The sequence below is a fragment of the Thermobia domestica genome, chromosome 2 (assembly GCF_964235325.1).
Source record: "Thermobia domestica chromosome 2, izTheDome1.hap1.1, whole genome shotgun sequence".
NCBI lineage: Eukaryota > Metazoa > Arthropoda > Insecta > Zygentoma > Lepismatidae > Thermobia > Thermobia domestica.
This window is the reverse complement of record NC_137455.1, coordinates 352,966,442-352,992,409: the sequence shown is the minus strand read 5'-3', so window position 1 is coordinate 352,992,409 and position 25,968 is coordinate 352,966,442. Positions and strand designations below refer to the sequence as shown.

The window sequence follows — 25,968 nt, the reverse complement described above, 5'->3', positions numbered from 1 at the left end:
TGGGGTTTTTAATATTTATATGATGTTTCATTAAATGTGTAACTCCTGGTTTGTCTGAAAAAACGTTCTTATATTTTTCCAAAATATTTCTCATTTTATTTTTTCTCTGTGGGTCTAAACTAACATTGTTTAACATCTTTTCTGTAAGTTGGCTGGGGGCATTCTCAATGGCCGCACAAGGGACATTTCCCTCCCCTCTACTTTTATGAGGTTTGTCATACTCGCATACCGCCATCCCTCCGTTCTCAATACACCATCCTCGGAGCGATGTACACAAAACAATCTTTGCCCTCGCCAGGCAGTCTCTTCCTGCAATCAAGGGTTTTAAAAGAGAAGATACCACGTGGAACCGTTGCCTAATTTTATGGCCGTAAAATTCAACTTCTACGAGCACATTCTCTAAGGAAGTCGTTGACCCACTCGCTAGACTTAAATACAATGGATCTTTCTTAAACTTCGCCCCTCTCTCTCTCCACAAATTTGCTTCGTTTTCGTCAACAAAGCTCAGTAGGCTGCCAGAGTCGTAAAACAAGAATACCTCTCTATTTAATATTGTCGCTTTTATTAGTGGCTCTGTTCTCCACCCTTGAGATTCCTTTTTTGCTTTCGATGCAATAAAAAAGAATTCTTTCTTTTTCCTGACGCACCATCGTTTCCCTCTTTACAAAGAGTACCGTTATCCCTCATTAATGTTGACAAACTTTTTGGAGTTCTCTCTCGATCCTCTGGAATTACGAATCTCGTAAGAAACGACTCATCGCTAAAGCACCATGAATTTTTCGCAAGGTAAAGATCTATCTTTGCTTCTGATAGAAAATCAGCACCAAGCACTAATTCAATAGAAGCGTGAGAAAGAGCATAAAATTTATGCGTAAATTTCCTCCTTTTTATGAAAAAAGTTGGCATAACCACAAGACTACAGTTAGCTTCACCTGTAGCTAACAAAATCTTTTCATTTACTTTTTCCGACTTTGCACCTTTCTCTATCCATTTTTTCGCGGTCTTAACATCAATTAATGAAATAAATGATCCACTGTCCAAGTAACAGTCTTTAATCTGTCCGTAAAATTTCCCAAAAAGATAAGGAGGTGCATTTTTCCTTCTAGCAAGTTTTCTAGGAAATCTAGTGACCGTAGCTGCAATATTTTCCCTTTTCCCGTGGTTCTCAACCTTTTTCTTGCTGGGGCAAACATAGCTTTTGTGCCCAAAACCTCTACACGCATGACATTTAATTTCAGCCTTACTTGGTCCCTCTTTTTTACTTTCTCTCTTTCCATTTGTTTGCCTGCTAAAATATGCTGGATTTAATGCTTGCGGCCTAATCGGGGGGACTGACTCAGTGCCTATCTCTCTACTACTCAATGCAGCCAATTGGATACTTTCTTCCTTCCCTGCGCTATGCTGCTTAGCATAGTTATAATCTTCTAATAAATACGCTTGAATTCTCAAGGCGTATTCTTCCAACTCCCTTAAGTTTGCAAATTTCCTATCATGAAGAAATTGTTTATACTTAGGGTGTGCTTTACTTACGATCTTGGCTATCTGTTCTATCTCCTCGACTGGATTTTTCATACGAGAGAAAAGCAATGCCATTTCTCTAATAAATCTTGAGAACGATTCGTCCGGTCTCTGATTTCGTGTCGCCAATTGTGCTTCTATTTCGCTTTCATAATTAAAGCTAAAATATTCCTGCAGTAGACTATGCCTAAATGCAGTAAAATCTGTAAATTTTGACTTGAAATTAAACCATTTACGGGCGTCAGAAACTAAGGCATTTGGTATAACTTTCTCTAGCAATTCATTCATTGTCATATTTTTGCTCTTGGCAAAATCTGTCAATTCATCGAGGAAATCGAATGGATTCTCCGATACTTGTCCTGAGAACTTCGGTAACGGTAGTTTTATTTCATCCAAATTACTACATTTACAATTTCTGTGCTCATTATTTTCTTGATTCCCCTCTCTAAGCTTACGTATTTCCTCTACTATTTGGTCTATTCCTAGATCAACATCCGAATCTATCCCTAAAGCGGATTTTAACAAGTCTAATTCAATTACGTTCTCCATTTTCCTCCTACGTCTGTTTCTCGGTTTCATTTAATTTCTATGCCGGACGAGAATTCCCCACTTTTGGAAGAAAAAAATATAAAAATTTTTTGTCCTCCTATTCTTATCTCTTAAGCTAATAATCTTCCAAGTATGAATATCAATTCCGTATAACTAGCGATAACAGCTAATTACTTTCTAAATATTCAAAACTTCCTATCTACGTCCTTACAATAGTATCTGCTCGTAACGTCTAGGGTATTAGGCTCATATCAAAGAATATTAAATGAAATTTCGAGAAATTAAATAGGAGATTATTCGTTTATTTATAAATAGAATACTCTAATTTAAAGGTAGGTTACTAATTTTAACTCAGGACGCCACTCCGCCCTATATGCACTCTATCTTCCTTCTTACCCTTCCCCAATAACTAATGGAGAAAGGAAGTATTTTAATCTAAACTCTAGAAATCCTAATTTCCTTATTAATCAAATTACTCTCTATTATAGCAGGGACCTGTGGAAATGCGGTTTACAGAATTCAGTTACTCCTGGACCGTACTCCTTACTTTTAAAGACGGGACCTTGAGTCATAGGTCACTGTCTGGCCTAAACCTGTCTCTGGGACTCCAAGTTAAGTCCACAAAAGGATTCTATCTAGCTTAAGCATTTAATTTTATAGGATAGGTTGGTATTAGGGATAGGATGCCAGCCTCTACTCACGGCTCTATCTAAATTTCCTTACACTCAAGGAAATAAAGGAATTTGGTTAAATACTCACTCTAACACTCTCTTAAATGAAAGTTGCAGTGAGAAATCTCTAATCTCTTACAGCACCTAAATATGCTATAATTACATAAGCAGGGATCGAACCCAAATGCATTTGGATTTCAAAATAAATGTTCCTCCACCACTAGGACGGAACCAAAACCTCGAGTCTATACGTGCGTCACTCACCTCCGCCATAGACCCTTAGGAAGCTTATATACTCCCATTCTAAACAAGCAATAGTAATCCAATAGCCTCTGTTATAGGCGTAGGATTAAGCAACTAAAAATAACAACTTATTTCCTAAATCCCTATCATTTGTATATCCTATCTCACGGCCAAAGCTCAATTGTTTAAGCGGGTATCTGTAATGTAGTAGAATCACTATTCTGTCTACATACAGTAACTAAACTAGAGGGGACTCTCTCCAAACTGCACTATTCACTTCCAGTGCAGCGGAATGGCTGGCCAAGATCCTACTTTCAGGAATCCTCAAAATGCACAGCAGCGAAGATAAGGGAGGCAGCCTTTTTATACGTTTTGACCTGCTAAAAAAATAGCAACAAAAATTCTTTAGAAAGTTTTTTAGCGCCAACTTCTAGAATGGAAAATTCCCAGTAAGGGAGACTGAAATACAATGGATTTAGCAGCTAGCCTCCTCGACAGGCTTCTAAGAGAAAAAGTTAGCATGGAAAAAAGCAACGATAAAACTAGCTAAACTGTAAATAATAATATGGTTAATTCTTAAATAATAGGGGATGATGCTCTAATATATATATACATAAATATACAACATAAATTGATTAAATATTTCCTTACACTAATAATAATAAAATAAATGAATAGATATATATACCAATAAATTAATATACTCCAGGCCTGGATTTCTAACTTATAACTAACACAATTATTAAATAGAGCAATATTTAAATTATATCATTTATATTTGAATATAATATCAGCAAGGTCGCAAGACGTACCTTGCACTCGTAATGTCAAAATTTGTAATGCTATAAGCATATTAGATTTTACTCAAACAGTAATATATTATACAATTGTGTCTTATAGGAACATTGAATTACAAGCATAACACAAACATTGTAGTCGTGCTTTTGTTGATTTTTCATTGGTTTCTTAATGATTTGCACCCGCTGAACACGAGTATGACAGTTACTTTCCCGTAATGTCAAAATTTGTAGTGCTATAAGCATATTAGATTTTACTCAAACAGTAATATATTATACAATTGTGTCTTATAGGAACATGGAATTACAAACATAACACATTTTGGACATCAACTTTCTGGGTAACAAAAATCTACATAACAATACATAAATACTAAAATATATGAATATTACATTTCTTATAAAAATTATATACAAAAGTACTGAGATTGGAGGAAAGTGTTCATCAAGTACTGGAATTCCGTAGTCAAAAGTGAAAGTTAGTGGTTCTTTTTCTTTTGTGGGAAACATTTACTTCGTCATGGACTAACCCCCAAATTTAATCACCCATCATTGCACAGTCCCACCTTTCTTGGTATCTGCTTTCCATTACCTCAATGCCCTTATGGAAACGTTCCCCTGCTCTTCGCTAACATCTCCTTAATTATCCCTAAAGAAATCCAAGTACGAATGTAGCATATGTAATTTTAAAGACATTCTACATCCCAATGCTCGATATTGATCAATGAGTGTCTTAACTTGGTGTTCAAACGCTTCACTTCGGTTCTGCACAAGAAATCCCGTCACCAATTTATGAAAGGCCCCCCCAAGCATTTCTTTCCAACTCCGTCATTTTTTGTTTAAGTGGACCATTATTAAGCATGGCATGAATCTGAGACCCTTGTGAAAATGCCAGCCAGAACTTTTGCCTCTGATAAAGCTGGAAACATTTGTTTGATACATTGTAGGGCAGGTGAATTGCGACTCAGAGCTTTCACAAATTGTTTTGCCAATCCCAGGTTAATATGTAATGTTGGCATGAGAATCTTCTCCCTGGGCACTAATGCTTCATTTATCACATTATGTGTTCCTGGAATAAGCTCCGTTCTTTCAGGCCATGTGGTTTGATCATAGTGCTGGTTACTTGTCCGACTGTCCCACAGACATAGAAAGCAGGAATATTTAGTATAACCACTTTGCAACCCAAGAAGAAAACCAATAATTTTGAAATCCCCACACACGTCCCATTGATGTTCCTTGTATTTTGTTTTCTCCAAAATCAGCTTCACACTTGAATAACTCTATTTAATCAATTTACAATTCTGCTATGTATCTTTAGAATCTATATTCTCTGTTTTGTACTCCGAACAATTATCTTTAATAACAAATGCGATACCACCTAGCGAGTATCGAAGTAAAAGGACGCAAATTACTCGAATTAAAAGAACGCATAAATCAGTATAGGAGAAAAATAAAACATGCTTATATCATTGAAAATATTGACACTACATAAAAATAAGTGCCAGATTCGTGTTCAGGGGGTCAAAATACATAAAAATTCATCAAGAAATAATAATAAGCAAACTTTTGTATACCAGTGTTATTGAAATGATGGAGGTTTTTTCTCATAACTCGCACCTGATCTCACTTGCCTGATGTAACTGTTTAAGATTATCAACAGGCCGTTTTTTAAAAAGTTATTTTGTGAGAATAATTATTAGATTGAATTACCAAATTATTTTTATGCATATTAGCAACTGGTGTTTCTTCCATACATGTTTTTGGGTGGGCACTGCCCCCCAAAGCCGCAACGGTGCCCCCGGAGGAGACCAAAATAATATAGTAATAAATAGAATAATACGAACAGTCCCCCTCGGAATACTGTGTGCCTCCCCCGGAGCACTTTTTCTGAAAGAACGACTGTTAGTGACGTGTGGAATGATGTAGTAGATTATGCAGAATGTTGAAAGCTCAATTCTCGTGTTCGGCAATCATAAGACTTCTTTTAACCACACGATCCTTTTATCTTATCAAGGAAGTACCGAAATTATATAGAATAATAAAGCTCTATTGATTTCTCTGTTCCTTCGCAGTCTTAAATACAGTTAATGAGGGATAACAATGAATCAAAGGTTATTGCCTTTAATTTAAAAATTTTGAAGAAAAGAAAAAATGTATTTTCTACACTTAACACTAAGAGGAGTGTTTTGTTCCATAATCAGCCTAACGCTTAATAAAAAATTGTCAACACCGCACAAATCAAGCTACAAAAAAGCTTAAACTCTCCTGAGAAAAATCGTTTTCTGAATATAAATTCCCTTTATTTTCGGCCAAACAGGAATTCCTGATTCGCCGAACATGACTGCCTCCCCAAATGTATGATAATCTAGTAGCCAAAGGAATTCGGCGAATCAGGAATCGGCGAAACAGGAAGACACGACCTGAGGCGGGAAAATCGCGAAGAAAGGGATTTTCTTGTTTATATATTACCATTTTGCCCCTCTGGCCTTCCTGTGTTAACGCAGAGATCTGAAACAAATTTGGAAAATATTAAGGGGTGCACTGAATGTGTGTGCAAAATTTCAATCTCGGTGCAAAAGTAAACCCGCCAAAAACAAATAAAAATAAGCTTAACAAAAGTTTATTTTTTAAAGTTATGACGTCATCACCACTTATGTCTCGACGTAGAAAGGCGTGAAACCATACGTAACGTGTTCTACAATGCCTCCACGCTTGAAAAAAAAAAAAACCGAACTAAAAAGCTTTATTAGTACTTTTTTAATCGAATAATGAAGATATTACCCTATCGTATACAAATATATGATAAAATTTTAAAAAGATTGAAGTTCAATTCCGTTCAATTTCAATAATACGAAATGCTAATCAATTTTTAATGCTAATATTTCACCCATACCTGTAGCAGTATAGCCAGTTACTTGCTTCTTGATGTGTTTTTGTTTCATTTCCGTTTGACCTAATGACCTAACTATCAATTTATCTCATTATCTCCATCTTATCTGTGGGCGGAACAAGTATTCTCGTTCCAAATATGCTCAATCAACGGGAGATAGTTAGTCTCGTAGGGAATTTTCTTTTAGATTCATTTCTTAACGTAAATCTAACAGGTTTCTACGTGATTCTAGCCAATCAGGTCACTAGCAGTTTCAGAAGAACACTACTTCAAAAATGACTCTTTTCAAATTGGGTCTTGTTCATTAGCATTTAAGATTCATGATCCACCAGGCCCTCCTAATAATAAACACATCAATATAAAGAAGCTATATGACTTAATCTAGTCATCATTAGTACTTTCATTGGAGTAAATAATAATAATAATAATAATAATAATAATAATAATAATAATAATAATAATAATAATAATAATAATAATAATAATATACCATAGTAACAATATTAACACTAAGGCAAATAACTATACTGATCATAGAATTGGCTGTTAAATGATTTGAATCACACCATTGAATAAATGCATTCTTTCTGCTTTTATTTTACACACTTCTTGCAGAATGTTCAAATGGTCACTGGGGTTATGAATGTAAACAACGATGTTTATGCCAAAATGGAGCTGCTTGCAATCATGTCACAGGAGAATGTACGTGTACTGCAGGCTTCACAGGGGAAAGGTAAGATGTTAGGTTAAGATTATCAAGCTACAGTAGATTGTTAGCAATATAGTCTATGTGTCACTGTTAACAGTTAGCAACATACCGTATGTGTCACAGTTAACAATATATGTGTCACTGTTAGCAATGTTGAGTCTGTTAGCAACACGCGTGTCATTGTTAGCAATAAAGGTGTCACAGTTAGCAGTGTATGTGTCACTGTTAGCAATGCTGTCATTGTTAGCAATACATGTGTCACTGTTATCAATATATGTGTCACTATTAGCAATAAATGTGTCACAGTCAACAATATTTGTGTCACTGTTAAGAGTGTTGATTCTGTTAGCAATAAACCTATATGTGTCGCCGTTAGCAATATATGTGTCACTGTAGCAATAAATGTGTTACAGTTAGCAGTATATGTATCACTGTTAGCAATGCTGAATCACTATTAGCAATGTGTCACTGTTATCAATATATGTGTCACTGTTACCAATAAATATATGAGTTAACAATATATGTCACTGTTAGCGATACAGTGTCACTGTTAGAAATACATATGTCACTATTAGCAATACGTGTGTCGCTGTTAGTAACACACGTGTTACTGTTGAGAGAAGACAAACAACAATTGGCATAATCTACTACTTAAGAGGCATTATCACTGCGAAATTAAAATATCGCTAATTTTACAGTAATTATGTGATATATTCAAATAGATAAAAGATAATCAAAATGTTGAACAAGATCGCTTTAGAGAATACTACTTTGCATGAGGTACCGTTATCACGAGAACCTAGTAGCTTTTCATTGGAAGCTATTTAGAAACGTGGAAATAAATGCCGATTTTCTAAATGGCTGGAAATCGAAAGGAGATAAGTGAGTCGTGATAACGGTATCTCATGTAAAACAATATTGTCTAGCGAGCTCTTGTTCCACTTTTCGATTATCTCTTCTCTAGTTGAAGATATCACATAATTACTGTAAAATTAGCGGTATTTAATTTCGCAGTGATAAGACCTCTTAAGAATATAGAATACATAAATACACAGTTTACTCCCTCTTAACCGTCCTCTCTTCAACCATCACATGGACATACAGCTAGTGGTGCCAACCTGGAACGTTATAAAACCCTTCTCGTGAGGCAGAAATTCCCGTTTTGCTCTTGAATTTCCCACACTATATAAATATCAAAATTTTCAAAACTTTGAATACATAAACAATTAAATTAGTGTGTATCAGTCAGTTTCTTCAATATATAAGTGAATTATCCAAGAATTCCGATTGTTTACGTTTATCACACAACTTATGAACACATATTTTCCTTGGAAAATATAATTGATAATGCTGAAAAAAATAGATACATTTTGTTGTGAGTTTAGTACGTATTTCCATCACGCTTTCGTTCCATAATCTTCCACTGAATATAATAAGACTAAAAAAACTTCATTCTTCAGTCATTTCGTATCGAAATTTTGGAAGTTGGACTTTTTTCGTTTTATCTTCTTTCGTTAATTCTGTTCTTTCTTTCATTTATCTTTCTTCTTTAAATACCAAAGTACAATTAACGTTACACTAACATGTATTTGACAGCAACAAAATTTGACAATTGGAATTATTTTCATGTTTATTGAAGATCCATTTCTCTACTCGCCCATTGACAATTGTATGAAAATTCAAATAAATCCTGCCAATTTTTACGAAAATTTCATTTATCCCATTTCAAGAAATCATTGTCAAAAAATCCCACAATATTGGATTTTTCCCACTGGTTGGCATCACTGCTTACACTACATCCTCCAACAAATAAGTCAGTGTCGTTATCAGCCTCGTTCAGTGCCCCACAACAATAACAAACATCGTACCAGTAGCGTCTCCTGATGTGGATGTTTGGGCGTTGGCAAGAAAGGAAAAATATATTAACCCTCACAACCATAGGCGATACTAGAGGGGAAACCCCCTCTTCCCAGGAGCAAAGATGGGCCCATTCACATTGTTTTACTGATCAAAAATATTGTGATAAATTTACCTCAATTTACGCATAACTATTTTAGTGGCATTTGCATTCAGCATACGAGTATTTAATAGTGACTATACTTTGCCCACCCATCGATTTTCTGAATATAGTCTGTACCTGGAAGTTCTCGCAATTTTCGAAAGTAAGGAACCATGATCGTCACTGCATAATGTCCTATTTACGCCAACATATAAATAGAAATTTATTTCTAACAATTTAGTCTGTAAATTATAAAGAGCAATCAAGGAGGATGTTATTACGTAAGGAATACATTTAATTATAATAATTATAGTATAAGTAAATATTCCCTCAAGATATGAAACTGAAAATCAAAAACAAGCAATTATTTACTTACAATTACGTGAATGTCAGCTCAAGTCGTCTTTCTTTGCGTAGAAACCTCTGGATTACTGCTTTAGAAACGGTAATAGGGGCCCGGAACCGTAAGTCTTCAGGGTGACCCATTAACGACAAAGTAAATGAAAATTATTGAAATAAAAAGGCAGAATGGAAAACCGTTCTTTAGCTTAACCTCCAGACTTTTTTTTTTGTATCAACTGACACTTAGAACACAACTTGGACCGAGAAACAAATTATGTTTCTTTTCACCGTACTTCTTATATGTATTTTAGGAAGAAGTCGATTGCACCATTAACTTTTGAATTAAATGATATGTTTAGCAATAAAAAAGTGCGTAGATCATAGCCCCTCTGCCCCCGCAAAAATATTTTCCGTATTGCTATAAAATATCTGTACATCCACAACTAAATCTACAGAGCTGGCAACGCTTGAGAGAAGCAGAAAACTCAAGACGTTAATTTCCTAACCAACCCCTTGGATCACACAAGCACGAGGTGAGGGTAGTGATGGGCACTATCGAATACTTTTTCCTATCGAATGATCATTCGATAGTTCTTTTGAACTATCGATAGTTTTTATTCGATAGTCCGATAGTTTTTTTATTCATTCAAATATCGTGCTTCTCTGCTACCTAAACATTCATTCGATAGTCTGACTGACAAATGTACACTGGACTAGATTCCCTGGAGTCTCTAGGGAGGGGTCCGCAGATTAACAAGGCGGTCGAAGAGGGAAGAGCGTTGTTTACAAGCAGAAGCGCGGTACCGCGTCGCTCGAATGAAAGGTCAGCGACTAAAGAAACTCGTTTTTCCTTTGCAGTGTTTATAACAGATTTTTCCCTCAGCTACTATTCAACCCAATCTCAGGATTTTTTATTTTTATTTTATGACGTTCATGGTATTATATCAAATATATTATTTATAACAGTAAAAATGGGAAAAAAATACATTTCAAGAATGCAAAATTGCTTGGCGATTTAATTCCTTTGAAGTACTCTTTATTTAGAAAAACCAGGAAAAACCTCACTCAGGATGGCTGGCCAGAAAAATATGTTACATCTTTTCGACCGAGTGATCGGGAATCGAACCGGGGACCGCTCGCACCAAAGGCGAGAGCGTTAGCGACAACGCCACACAAGGGCCACATGGTAGAATTAAAATAAGGATTGCAGTCTCCTTAATTGTTGGGACTGCAACAGTATTTGTGTGTAGAGTAGACATAACCTGATAAAGAATATATATTTTTTTAATCATTTTCCCTTGTTTTTTTTTATATTTGTCTACTCAGATAGCTTATGATGCTACGCCTATATCGGCGAAAATCTGTCTTCAACATTGGGGGGGGGGGGGAGAGACGGCTACGATCATTCTCTTTTTTCTAGCGATGTTTAAAATATTTATGATATAAAGTTGAAAAACAATACTGTAGAGGATCAGGGAAGCAGAGTTGTCTTCAGCATTAGAAGGAAGTCGGACACAAATCATCACATTTCTCCCCCGAAAAGCACATTTCAAATCGGATTATTGGGGGGAACATGTCCCCTTCATTCCCCCAGAATTTGCGCCAGTACCTAAGAATACTAATATGATGACTGTGTATGCAGTCACAAAGTGTCCTCAAGCCACTGGTATCATAATGTCCCTTGCGCTAACCAACCTTCCGCTTATCTCATAAATGAAATGAAATGAAAATGTCTTTATTGAAGCGGGCGAGATTCAGCCATGGCTGCTCTACCACCTGCATTAATACTATGCAAAAAAAAAAAAAAAAAAAAAAAAAAAAAAAAAAAAAAAATCCACTTAAAGGTGTAACTGTTGAGCATTAAATTAGATTTCATTTCTGTTTTAAATTCCCTGAGAAACCTGTTTTAAACATCACTAAGTTAAGAACCTATAAATGTTTTCAGTCCAATTATGAAATTATAATATTGCCAGAAGAAAGAAAGATTAGTATTTTCAAAACGTACGGTAAGTAAAATCACAAAATTTTCCTATTCGCAGCATATACTACATATATTTTATCATAACTGGTGCGCGCTTGAAAATTGTTGAGATTAGCTGACAGTTGTCCACGTAGGGTAAATTAACTGTTTCCTTAGATAGGGGCATCTCTTTTTGGGATGCAATACCCCTCGAAATGGAACTTTAAGAGGAATTATACCCTCCCCTCTCTCCTCTGGTGACACGATAACGTTGCAAAATGAGCATATGTATGCAGCCACTTCTTTCCTCAATTCTCCGTTCCCTGCCATTGGCTGAAATTCATTCGATAGTTTTTAACAGTCTACTATTGGTTGAAATTCATTCGATAGTTTTTAACAGTCTACTATTGGTTGAAATTCATTCGATAGCGAAGCACTAGTAGTGATGTTAAGCCTTCTTCAGGGCCTCATAGAAAGAGACTACGGCTCCTGAAGTCTTACAATAACTATCCATAGTACCAGCGTTGCCAGACTGTACGATAATTATCAAAACATACGATAATTTTGAGCTCCGGTTGATAGAAAATAATAATTACAGAACTTACGATAATTTTAGGGTTGAATAGAATATACAGTTTCCACTGGTATTTTCTTTGTGCATAAGGAAGAACAGCTGTTTGTGCGGAGATGGACAGGAACAAAAATATCGACTGTAAAACGAAAGAGCAAACAAAATGACATTTTCTTTTTTGAATCCCTAACCGCTTCAGCGGACAAATCTCAGGTCAACAAGATGAGTTGATTGATTTTAGTTTAGCGTCTCTTTCAGCAGCGAGGCTATATGAGACGTGGACCTTCTGATTAACGTGGGATCCGAACCACATGAGCAGGTCAACAAGATGACTATAAAATCACAGTGAAACTCGGTTCTCTTTTTAGTGGGCGAGGAGAACAAGCGAATTGATTATCCTAACTGCTTTTTCACTTTTCCCTCCCATTATATAGCTTTATAAGTCATGTGTGAAACATATATACATACATACACACACAGACACACAAACACTCCACACACACATACATATATATACTTTGTGTGTGCACGAAAAATAGGATAATTTCTTCTGATATTCGATAATTTTCAGTTAGTGTGACGATAAATTTGTTTCTGTAATCTGGCAACGCTGCATAGTACGAAACATTTCAACAGGCTGGATCACTCGCTGTTGTTCAGAAACATTCATTCACGTGGCGCGTTCTACTAGGCTCGGAAGAGGGCGTAATAACACTTCTGGTTTCTCCCTTTCAACATACAGCAAAGCGGCAGGGCCGCCTAACGGTAAACTATCGATAGTCTGGTCTAGAGAACGAAAGCAGTCTGTCAGATAGTTAAGCTCAAGTGTTTGCCCTAGAAAGAAAAAAAATCATTCGATAGTCTGTCGGGCCTATCAAATACATTCGATAGTACAAAACTATCGAATAATTCGATAGTATTCATTCGATAGTGCCCATCACTAGGTGAGGGACAAGAAGCGGATGCACAATAGGAGTCTTCTAAAACAGTGAAACTTCAGCCATAGCGTTGCCAACGACTTACTCGCAGAGTTGCCTCCTCAAAACATGACGGAGACCACACAGCACTTCTCTGTTCTTTTGCACTTCAACAGATGATTCTGTCTCGTTGAAAATAAAAAATCCCAAGTTCTGATGTTCCGTTTAATTAAATTAAAATTCTCTTTTCTTCATTTTTCGTTGGGCGTTAACACACGACTTGCACACCCAGAGAAGACGCTACTGCATCGTACATATAACAATAATAGAACACAATACTGTACTTCATTCAGTATTGTAGACTGAATCGTTTTTTTTTTTTTTTTGTGTGTGTGTGGTTTTATTCAATCAATACACATACACTATAAATAAGTGTGTAATATTTGGTCTAGGAATTAATTCGTGCGGTTGGTACGCACACATTGAAGCTGTAGTACAAACACAAAATACATAAATACCTTAAGAAAAATATTGTCCATCGCTAGCCACCACTTTCGCCCATCTGTCAGGCAATGTACGGATTCCGTGGCGAAAGAAGTCCTCATCCTTGGAAGCGATCCAGTCAGAGACCCATGTTTCGATATCTTCTGAAGAAGTAAACCACTGTCCAATCAAATCGTTGTTCATGCAATCGAACAAGTAGAAGTCCGAAGGAGCAACATCTGGTGAATACGGCGGGTGGGGTAAAACTTCCCATCCGACATTTTCTAAATAGGTTTTGACCGGTTTTGCGACATGTGGGCGAGCGTTATCATGTTGAACAATAAGTTTATCATGTCTGTTCTCCCATTCTGGTCGTGTTCTGCCAAGAGCTTGCTTCAAACGCATTAATTGTCGTCGATAACGTTCTCCATTCATAGTTTCACCCGGTTGCAGCAGCTCATAGTACACCACACCTTTCATATCCCACCATATGCACAGCATAACCTTTGCACAGTGAATATCTCGTTTTGGTTGTGATGGACCTGGTTCACCTGGTTTCACCCAGGCCTTTTTTCGTTTAGGGTTCTCGTAATGGATCCACTTCTCATCACCCGTAATAATTCGATGCAGAAACCCCTTTCTGCTCTGTCGTTGAAGCAGCAATTCGCAAATGGTTTTTCGTCTTTCAACGTCTCTGTCTTTCAATTCATGTGGAACCCAATGTGACATCTTTTGAATCATTCCCATGGCTTTCAAGCGTTTGGAGACTGTTGTTTGATCAACGCCTAATGCTGCTGCAAGTTGTTCCTGCATTTGACACGAATCCTGCTCGAGCAATGCTGTTAATTCTTCGTCTTGAAATTTTTTTGGCTGTCCAGCTCGCTCTTGGTCTGCCAAGGCGAAATCACCACTTCTAAACCGTGCAAACCATTTCTGACACGTTCGCTCAGCTAGAGAATGGTCACCATACACTTCCACCAAAATACGATGACTTTCAGTCGCACTTTTCTGCATGTAGGGGTTTGCAACACATGTGTGGATACACGGAACTGTGGGACGCTCCGTTCGTTGCGCCATCTCTTGTCCACCCGCACGAATTAATTCCTAGACCAAATAGTTTAGTCTGTTTTGTTCAATAATTATATATTCAGTGTTTCGTCCATCTGAGTGTCACAGGAGCAGTTTGTAACCGATGCTTTTGATTTTAGTCAACTATGTTGAATTGTAACACTGTAAGCCTTTTTCAACCATCCAATTTAGGGGCTACGAAATCGTAATTTTAGGTTTAACTGACTTTTCCGTTAATCCGACCAGGATCTGGTCCCGTGGTAGTTGGTTAACAGGAAGTGAACTGTATAAGCAATCTGTCCGAGGAGAATAACAACGATTAATTATTATTTTTGACGAAGACACATATATTAACGCTTTAAAAGTATTCTTTTAATCAATTTTCTCGAAAATTATGCATGAGAATTTTACCCTCATCGATTTCGTGTTACTCAGCTCACAGTGGTGTATCGCTTGTTGCATCTCTTATCTTTGTACAATAGCAGAGTTGAACAAAGATTAGAATTTAAGTCTTAATTAGGGATGGACAACTCCGGAATTTTCCGGAATCCTGAAAGTAAAATTGGAAAATTCCGAAATTCGATAAAATTCCGGAAATCGGAAAAAATTCCCAATCTTCAGGTGTTCAAGTGAATATTCGGGATTTGGCGCACATACATTAACACATTTCAGCAACGGTGCATAGGGTCTACAATTACCCCAGCAATGTTGCAGGATGTGTTCAGGTGCACCGCAGAGAGATGAGCTTGGATATGAAGGACGGTCAGGTCGAAATACTGTGATTTCGTTGGTTTACAATGTCTTCTTCGATATTATAAATACTTCATTTGAATTCAAGTGCTGCTTTCCAGAAATGGTTAGGGACTTCTCGGGTACCCTGTATTATCTACCATAAACCATCGTACTGTACCATAGACCACTTGCACCACGTGTGAGTGCTCTACCCACTTACGTCATTTCATATTTTACCAGGAGGAGGCAAGATGCTCCACCGATATAAGTGTTTCGGTTTTTTATTCCTATATTAGTACACGATCGATTAAAATATATGGACTTCTGAAACTCAAGGGTGGGGACAATTGCCCGCCCCTTGTTCTCCCCCATATGACGCCCCTGGCTCTTCACTGAGGCACTGTCACCCCTGAAGGTCAAGGGATGTTTTACAAGTAGAACATTTTTGTTAGATTTCAGTGATAATAGCATGACTTTTTTTCTTAGGTGGAACTACGCGCAAATAGCGAACCATAAGGAAACAGGTGCAAATTATTTTCATCACTTTATTTGGATTTTTCGAACCTGTCTATTTTGTTTGGCCTGGTATAACGTCGCTGTACAAAGCTTTTTTGTGCGTTTTATTTATTTACTTATTTATTAGTTTAGTTTAGTTTAACGTCTTACGATTATGTTCCGAAGTTAAGGAACGATGATGATAATAATGAACGAATGATGTAATGAAGAAAGTGAAAAGGAACAGGAGAATTCCTAGAAAATCCACGCACACGGTGTTTGGACGCGATCTGGGATTAAATCAGAGACCACATATGATACATTTCAGTTTTAGTTACATGTTTTACCTTTCTAGCAACCATGATACTATAGGATACTAGCAATCATTAAACACTATGGCCCTTCAGATTGACACGTTAAAAGGGTGATGCTTGATCAATGTATCGATTCTCAATGGTTCTGGCAGATTTTATTAGGTAAGTGAAAGAAATAGCTGCAGAAATTAGCTGATGTTTAAAGAAAGTGTACGCATAAATTTAGAAAATGGAGTAAGAACTTTAGAATTTATTATTATTATTATTATTATTATTATTATTATTATTATTATTATTATTATTATTATTATTATTAAAGGTGTGACCAAAGATGTCCTGAAGGCAGTTATGGCCTAAGATGTTCCAGCGAATGTCGATGTCAAAATGGCGCCACGTGTAATCCGGTAACTGGAGCGTGCTCTTGCGCGCCTGGATGGAAGGCAAGTAAAATAATGTATTCCCAAATTTTCTCACAGAAATTAACGTAGAAAAGACAAATAGTTTAAGCAAATACTGTGGCAAAATATTATTTTATGAACCAGAAAGATTTTTTTTTTATCTTTAAGATAATGAAAATAGTCGAGAAAAAAAAACGTAAAGTGTTTGCTAAGTAGAAAATGCCAATGCTCTTGAAATATAACCTAATGAATTTGTATGTATGCAGTACAAATATCAAGGAACATTACCGGTTGCTAATCTTAAATAATAAATAGACACAGGGAACAAACTATCTAGCATATGTAAATATAAGTGTTCCGCAGGGATCAATGTTGGACCCCTTTTTATTTCACTTTTCCATTAATATCAATATATTGTGAGGTTTGATCCTGCAAAGTGGTCTGTGCACTTGCTAACAGCGCCAAATTTAATCCCAGGTCATGGTTTGAAGCCCACATCAATTGTAAGTCCCGCTTTTCATAACATCAGAGTTGCTTGACGATTCAAGACAAAAACTCAAAATTTTATACTACAAGAAATAGATTCCAGATATGATTTTTTTTCCAGTGATATGATTGCTTTTTCAGTTTCTACTACACATGGTCACATATCTACAATATAATCACAGTATATTATATTATTAGCTGTTGAACTTCATTGCAGACCTAATTCAGAAACAGAGATGACCCTAATCGTCCACTGCTGAAAACGTTCCTAATATTGGAATCTCAGAAATATAAATTAAAATCTATATATATATATATATATATTGCAACTTTATCCCTTCCAAGGAAAATGTGCATTCTAATTAACATTTCGCAACAGAAAAATTTATTTTAATTTTCTTTCCTGTAACTACCTTATTGTTTTTCATCCTATTAGGAACAAAATCTAATAGCATGTAAAATACTTTTGTGAAGTGAAATTTCACTCCTAAATGACATTCTCTCTATAAAGGTAACCAAGAAAGTTCTGTCGCTTTTTCATCCACCATCTTCGAACATCGATATGTCACCTAAGATGTACCTGGAAGATAAAAAATAGTCCCCATCAGCATCGACGATCGATCTTCTGCCAACGTTCTGGAAGGCCATGGATTCCATCGCGGTAGAATTTGGTGGGTCTTGAAGCGAACAAGGCATCATGTGCGTTTTGCACCACTACTAGGGATTTGAACTTGCGTCCTCTAAGGTGATTATTCAAGGAATGGAACATATGATAATTGGACGGCGCAATGTCCGTGGAATATGGCGAATGCAATAATGCTCCCATCCAAGGCATAGAATGGTGTTCTGGGTCATTCTAGTCACGTGGGGCTTAGCGTTGTCCTGTAACAGGAGGACACATTTGAGGTCCATAAGCGCTGGCTCCAGAGTTTTGAGCTTTTCTTAAACACTGCTCAAATGCTGACAGTACCCAGTTGCATTGATGCTCTGACCAGCTGGAAGTAGTTCCCGATGTACGATGCAGGAGGATCTTCTTCTGGTGCACGAAACACACAGGAGGATCTTCTTCTGGTGCAGTGCTGGTTTCGGCTGTTTTGGAACCGGTTCATGGAATGCTAACCAATGATGACAGCCCCATGGAGCTTTGTATGGGACCGATATCTCATCACATGTCAACACCCTGTCCAGAAATGGCTCCTTCCTCATACGAGACAGCAAAGAAACACAAGTGTCTGCTCGCGTTGCCTTCTGGCCCGGAGTCAAATCATGTGGGAACCATCGAGCCAACTTGTAGTGCTTTCTAAGTTGATGGAGATGATACCTAATCTTTTCTCCACTCACTCCAGTTCCTCACATGTCTGGCCACTGTTCGCCTCATTTGCTGCCTGAAGATCTTCAGTTTGTACATGTTTTGGTCTTCCAGCACGCGGTGCGTCTTCGAGTATTTCGTCACCGTTCTTAAACTTGTTAAACCACCGCCACACTGTCCGCGTAGTCACAACATCCTCATCAAAAGCCTGGCATATCTTCTGCCCCTCTGCAGCGGCGTTCGACCCCAGTTTGAACCCGTACAGCATGATACTCTGTGCAGGTTTCATGTTCACTCTGTCCTTACGCAAGTTCACGGTATAACTGAACTGCCACAACCAGGTAGTATTGTAATGGAACATTACAATTTAATGTAATGATATTTTTGATGGGAGGGTCCCAGAAATTTTTGCACCGACTGTACTTCCTATTTAGCAAAAATTTCTTTCGATCCCTATAAATTATTTATTTGTTCGTTATTTTGTTCCAAATTAACATGGAGGACGGTAAAAAATTGTTTAGGAATCATATTTTGGGGGATTCATATCTTTATTTATATATTAATTAATTATAAATCTTATATATGCATATTTTAAATGGACGATTACAAATCTCACGGTGTCAGTGCTATTCGGAAATATAGTCCCACCATTGGATGGAAGTTTAGAATAATTAACCAATCTAAATTTTGGCACAATATTTTGGACCCTCCTCACCCCTCTTTTGGTACCAATGTTCATCTAAAGATCCGGTTCAATCCAGATTTTACCATTTTTTATTCGTTTTAAATACTCCACCGCCAAAAAAGCTTTACTTTGATTGGTGCAGTTACCCACGCCACAGATTAAGGCGCGATCATCTTCACTCTACCTCGTCGACCGAAGGAAGAAAGCTGTGCGTTCGATCGGATAGCAGATATGAGAGAAATTTAACAGTAAAACCGTGTGAGATTGGTAAATAGTATATCCAGGTAAAAACTACACTACAAGGAAGCACAGGAGCTCAAATTTAGCAAATTTTAACAGCTAAAACAGGATAAAATCTTAGTGAAATATAGCCAGAACAACAGGACGCCATGTCAGATGTAAATATTTAGTGTGGACAGGTTCGACATTTAAGTGCGGTTAATTTGGTGTGATAAAATCTTCATTTGCTTTGACTCAGTAAATTCAATTCAGTGATTATCCTTTTCACCCCTCCCAATATCATTTACAGTCAAGACCTGTCCGTGTAGTAATTTATTAATATAGATAGTGATTTTTTTTTACTAACTCACATGGCGGTATTTTGAGTTTTGCAATCTTGGTAACATTAGAATGATGGCTTAGGTTAACTCTCAGGACTCCTGTTTTCATCCCGAATTGTGATAGCTTCCAGCAGGGATGGGTTGAAAGTATAGTTATCATAAGGTTCTTTTCCCTTCAGGAAAGAGGCCTATATATTTTCCAATAAATAGTTTGGGTATTAACTGAACAGTTTGCATTAAGAATGTGATTTAGTGAATACAAGGGCCAATTGGCCCTGTTCCTTTCCCTTTCCTTTCGTGAACCGATAGAGCCGAATTAAAATGGTAAAATCTGAAGGTTGTTTGTGTATATTTATTAGTATGACATGTATTAATGTAGTGTGTAGTATAGATGTGGCATGTAGATATTCGTAATGTAGTAAACATTTTCTTGTAGTAGTAATTGTGGTAGTGAGTGATTGGGAGTGTGAGATAATTAAATATGGACAGTGTAGTATTTACCATGCGATTTTCATATTCCGTCATTAAATGAACTTATAAACAATATTTGAAAGTGAACGTAATATAGTACAATAATCCTGAGTACAAGGTCACATTTCGTGGTTTACAGTTCGAACAAATAGTTACTAGCGCCCTTGTGTCGAAATTTCGTACTATCAGTCGTGCATATTTTACCATTGAACCCAGTTAGTGATTTAGATTTCACAAAATTGACCTTTATTTTCGATTTAAAACCGAGTAAACACAATTTCCGGCCCATATGAACAGTTAGTTGGATAATGTGATTTGATACTTTAATATTCTGAAAACTACAACATTCTGTGTAATCCGGTAATGAAAATATTTAAGTAAATAAACTATGCATAGATTCTTAACCGAAGTCAGCCAATGTGATGCTATTTCCGTTCTGAAATTAAGATATTGAATTCCAATTCTTTTCTTGTAGTTGCAGAATAATTTTCATTGTTGCTGTCAGAATGCTATCACATTCAGCAATATTATCGCACATATTTTATTTTTTTGTGAATATTTATATATAGAGAATTGTTTTAAAACAACTGCGAAGTAAGATATAGGATGGTTTGTGTGGCAAAGAGGTCTTGGGTTCGAGTAATGTTTCTTGCGTGTTGGTCGGGACGCGATTTATAGATTTTCAAAGTATATGATGAAATGAATGTATAGTTTCGGGCATAGATAGAAGAAACAGGGTGTCTAAAAAGAATACTGCGTTGGCAGAAATTAATAAATATATGAATAAAATGATAATATAAGTGAAATATAAATGTGGTGTAGTAAAAGTGAATAGATTAAAGGACACCCGTATAGTGTATACATGGGCCCGGTGTATTTTAGCCATATGATGATATATATATATATGAAACGTAAATGTGTGGTGAGAATCGTTTCGAGTTCTGACCTCCACGCCGAGACATCACTCGACAAGGTAGGCGAGTTATATATCAGAATGTATTATTACTTCGCAGTTGAGTATGCCATAACAGTAGTATTTATTTATTTCAATCTCGTCTGACAGCAGGGTAGGGATAGCATCATGTAATGGCTAACTAAATGTAATTGTTCATCGATTACGATACCAAATAGTTGGCGTTTTGGGCTGTTGTAAATTATGTTTACAGTCGGTTATGAAAGAGAATATCTTATGACCCTGAGATTTTTTTTTCTTTTTCCACGTTACCTACTCGGGCTAGTTTACAATATTCATGGAGGCGACAGCTCTGACAGGGTTACAGAATTAAAACAATTAGTTATTGAAATTTATTATACCGTACCCGGGCATCGACCCCTACCCCTTGAATATTTTCGTTTTCTTTTCTTAGTTTTTTAAACTAGATAGTGATGGAAATTAATCGATGCCTCAGAATTTAGCGCATTCTGCGAAGGGGAGCTATCGGTGATGTTTGGTCATTGAAATCACCGATCCAAAATTCAGTTTATTTAGTTTTTTTTATTTTGGCAAATCACTAATTAGGGATATCTTAGCTATTACTTTTACTCTAGTTTCTTTACTGTCCTTGAACCTCCTTAGTTCTTCTGAGGGGTCGAATGTTTTTTTTCTTACTTAGAGATTTCAAAACTGGGGACGCAGTTACCTGGTCCCTTCCCCCTCTCCTTTTATCCTGCTGGTCTGGGCCGGATACGGGGATCGGATTTCAATCTTACAAGCAAATTCTTGTGGGATTGGGATCTGATGGACACAGAACTTGCATCCTTGGCAGCAGGGACTCCCTCTTAGTTTACGTATTTAAGTAAACCACCCTTTTTCGGCATATGTGAATATTTTTGGCTATGAGTTGTTATATATTTAAATTCGATCACTCTTCTGTGTAGTGAGTAGTACTTTAATCTTTCTTCTTTCGTTGGCGCCGCTTTCTCTCTCTTGTCTCTTCCTTCTTACTTCGAGATTTTTTTATTTTTCAACCTTCCCCCCCCCCGATTTTGAAAGTATGATATATAATGAATTAATGTATAATATTTTTTTTAACCGAAATGACCAGCTGAGACATCTCAAGACACGATTCGTTTGATGAAATAGTTAGAGACTGGGTTTACATTATATTTGACCCATCGACGGGGTGAGTAACGATTCGGTACACCGTAATTTTCCACTTTCATTCCTTCAGCATTGTCCGTCTGGGATTATTTTTTTCTTTTATCCAGTGGTCACTTTCCATTTAGTTTACTTCCGTGAATGTTGTTGTAATATTGGGCCCAAAGTTAAGATAAAAATTGTTTGGTTTATATATATTCATGTATTTAAGAATGTTCTGTGTTACGTGCCTGCCTCACAAGTTTTTTTTTCTTTCCTTGATCTACTCTCCAATTGGATACGTGAAAATTTGAAATTACTAGACGCGCGGTATAAATGAAAATAATATTTTATGATGATACGTCGGAAGTTTTGTTTCTTGGTGTAATGTTGCAACCTTCTTGGACAAATTAGTGTTGGGGTTATGTAATTAAATGTGTGCGCGTGTATTAAATATATATATATATATATATATATATATATATATATATATATATATATATATATATATATAGAGAGAGAGAGAGAGAGAGAGAGAGAGACGTCGAAATGTAAATATGTATGAAATATAGAATATTAAAGTGAAATGTAAAATGTTAAATTTATAATACGGATATATGTAAGAGCACCGCATCTGCCCCATACGTTTATTGGTTGCCATGGGTTTTAAGTAATGTTTTCCGACGAATGGAATGATGTAGTCTAATTTTTTTTTTAAGGAATACCGCCGCGAACTTAAATAATTTCTTTTTGTTCTGCATAAATGTAATTAGTAATCAATAATGTAAACAGTTTCAATGGCATGCATTTCGAAATAACGGCAGGTCTAAAACATAATCCAATCCCTCGACTAATATTATTCTTTAGTGATCAACCAGAAATTTTTTTTTTTTTTGGAAAGTGTACCTAGAATCCCCCCTGTTTTCCAATGTGTATCCTATGACTTAACCAGTGTTTTACCACGATATAAATCACCGCAATCCTCCCAACTAGCGAAGATCTCCTCAAATATAAATACTATGAATAAAAGTTATAAGTAATTCACAAATAAAGTGTTATGATGTGTCCCAGTGATGAATGACTAACTAGTAACCTGGAATGGACTGAACCGAGAGGAGAATTCTCCTCTGACCAAATGTTGTTGGTGAAATCCCTAGATGGGTATAAACGTTGTAGTATGCGAGTACTGTCACAAACTGAAAATAGTTGATGAATGGTTTTATAAACCAATAGTCATATATATATATATATATATATATATATATATATATATATATATATATATATATATATACGCCAACTAAGTTGAATGGAGCGAAATGTTTCGGACACTACGAGTAGTGAGTGATTTGTAATTTGAACGCTCAGAATTATTAATATTTTATTGCTCGACGTGAGGTAGAGACTCATAAGTTTTAATACACCTAAAAGTTTTTTTTCTTTTCTTTCCTCTTTGTCCAAATTTTTTTTAAAGTGAAATAAGTGTCTTCTTTGCGTATGTCGCAAATCATAATTTTGCTTTAGCATGCCTAAGATATAATATATGTAATTATTTTTTTTTGTCAAGATGATTGAATATATAAAAATTTACTAAAATATAACTCTATGTATTCTATTAATATATAACCAAGAACTTGTGCTTTTAAGATTTTCTTTGTAATTATTTTTTCCTTTTCACTATGAATGTAATAAACTATTTGTACCCTTGTAGCTAGTTGGTTTTCCTTTAAACATATATACACTGTCCTGAGTGAGTGAGCGAGTGAATGCATGATAGATTTAATTTAAGTAATTTTAGTAATATCATTTGTCATATTAACATCTATAATATATGTGTCATGTTTTAATATATGTGTGTTAAGGTAAATAACCTAGGTCATGAAAGACCGCCACTAACAAATTTAAAGTCGGCTCTAGGAGTGAGACAAAATAACGGGATGAGCCTAAATACGACATCTTTCTTCCAGGAAGTTGAAACTCTTGTTGAGACGATACATAAATTTTATATTGAGTTTAGATTTAATTTTTTTTTCTTTCTCTTAACTAATTCATATGTGTGGTCGAGCTCAGATCATGGAGTTCAGATATTGGATAGTTATCAATTATGGTTTGAGATTAAATTACAAAGAATTAAATTTCACTTTTCTCATTTCCAGGTCTAGGTCTGGGCAACCCCACGAACGTGGTGCCTGGAGCTAGGTCTGGGTGGTATGAGGGAACATGTGTCTGTTTCACATCACTTCAAAGTTGATTCTCCACTAATAGTATCTGTAACGATTTACCGGATAATAACCATTCGAATTCATTACTATATCTCCTAAATCATCCAGTAATCCATTCTCCTTTAAAATCCTCAATCTTTCCTTTTCCCTCTCCTTTTCCTTTTTCTTTTCTTATTTCTTTCTACTTCTCTCCCCTCCTTTCCTTTCTCACTCTTTCTTTTCTTATTTCTAACAAAACTGAAAAACTAATTAGGTCGTGACTGGGAGTAGTCGCTATCAGCACGGTCAAAAAATTCGATTCGATAAGTTTCTTCGGAAGTCCGGTTTGGGTTAATTACCTCTAAAATGAATATGTACAGAGACTAAGAATAATAATATAATTTATTCAAAATTTACTTTACTAGAACATTTTTACAGTTTCAATTAGTAGTAGATATTTCATTATCACTCTTTGCTAAGTTCAGGCGACTCCTCCTTCAACCACGATGTTAGTTATCACGCCCTAATTAAATATCGTTTTTCAGAATTGGCGACACGTGACAAGGACTTTTGTCATGGAAACGGTTGTTTCTATGACAACGGATCTCAGAAATGAAAAATAGTTTATTTTCGGTATTATAACACGACTGGTGATTCAAGATAGTCACTATGGAGACAATTGTCTTTCCCTGGTAACAGATTTAAAATTATTTATTGAGTATTTATTGAGATCGAGCACATATGGAATTGGCCACAAGAATGCAATTAATAGAAAAGTCATTATGGAGCTAGACAATTATAGTCGTTCGGCTTTTCCGTTAGTTTTGCTTCTCTCTGTAGAAAGGGGAAGAAATGGAAGGAACTACAAAATTTTCTAAATTAAATAAATAAAAAAAATGGTGGAAGCTGGTTCAAGGAGGGAAAAAATGGGAGCCCTCTAATTTATGAATAGTATCTGTAGAACAAGTCTACTTTGTTGGTTTGTAAGTGTCATATTGCATGTGTATTTGTATTGTATATGTTGCATGTAAAAAAACTATGGCAACCAATAAGAGAGTAATCGTCACGCAAGACGAGGTTGAAGTGTCGTGTACACTATGTACACTAACTGATAAGGAGAAAAAGGCTCGCGTCTCTCGTAGATTAGTGAGGTGTCATGGGTGCGGGTTAAAGTGGATTCATTTTACCTGTATTAATTTAGTTGACTCAGTTGAGAATGAAGAAAAGATCCGTACTGGGGAGATAATTAAATATTGTGACGAATGTGAAGGGAAACTCTGCCAGTCTCGGGAAATAATGAATCCAACTCATTCTAAAGAAATTGAGCACCCAGACTCAGATGGAGAACGTGGGTATAGTACTCCGAAGGACCGAGGCCAAATATATCCATTAGAGATATCTGACCTCGATGATGACGAAAAGAATAGGGATCACATTAGTGATTCTCAAACTAATTCGAATCGCGATCAGACAACCAACCCAAAGGAAATTGCATCATCGGGCGGGTCTGATATGTTTGTCTT

At 36.2% G+C, this 25,968-nt stretch overlaps 1 protein-coding gene across 1 annotated transcript in view; it reads left to right on the top strand.

The window, feature by feature from the left end:
* Window positions 1-25,968, top strand: part of LOC145678778 (uncharacterized) — a 152,514-nt gene that overhangs the window by 85,100 nt on the left and 41,446 nt on the right. The window contains exons 4-5 of the mRNA XM_081749279.1: window positions 7,284-7,401; window positions 16,578-16,698. Coding sequence (XP_081605405.1) covers window positions 7,284-7,401; window positions 16,578-16,698 — 239 coding nt within the window. The remainder of the gene's footprint in view (window positions 1-7,283; window positions 7,402-16,577; window positions 16,699-25,968) is intronic.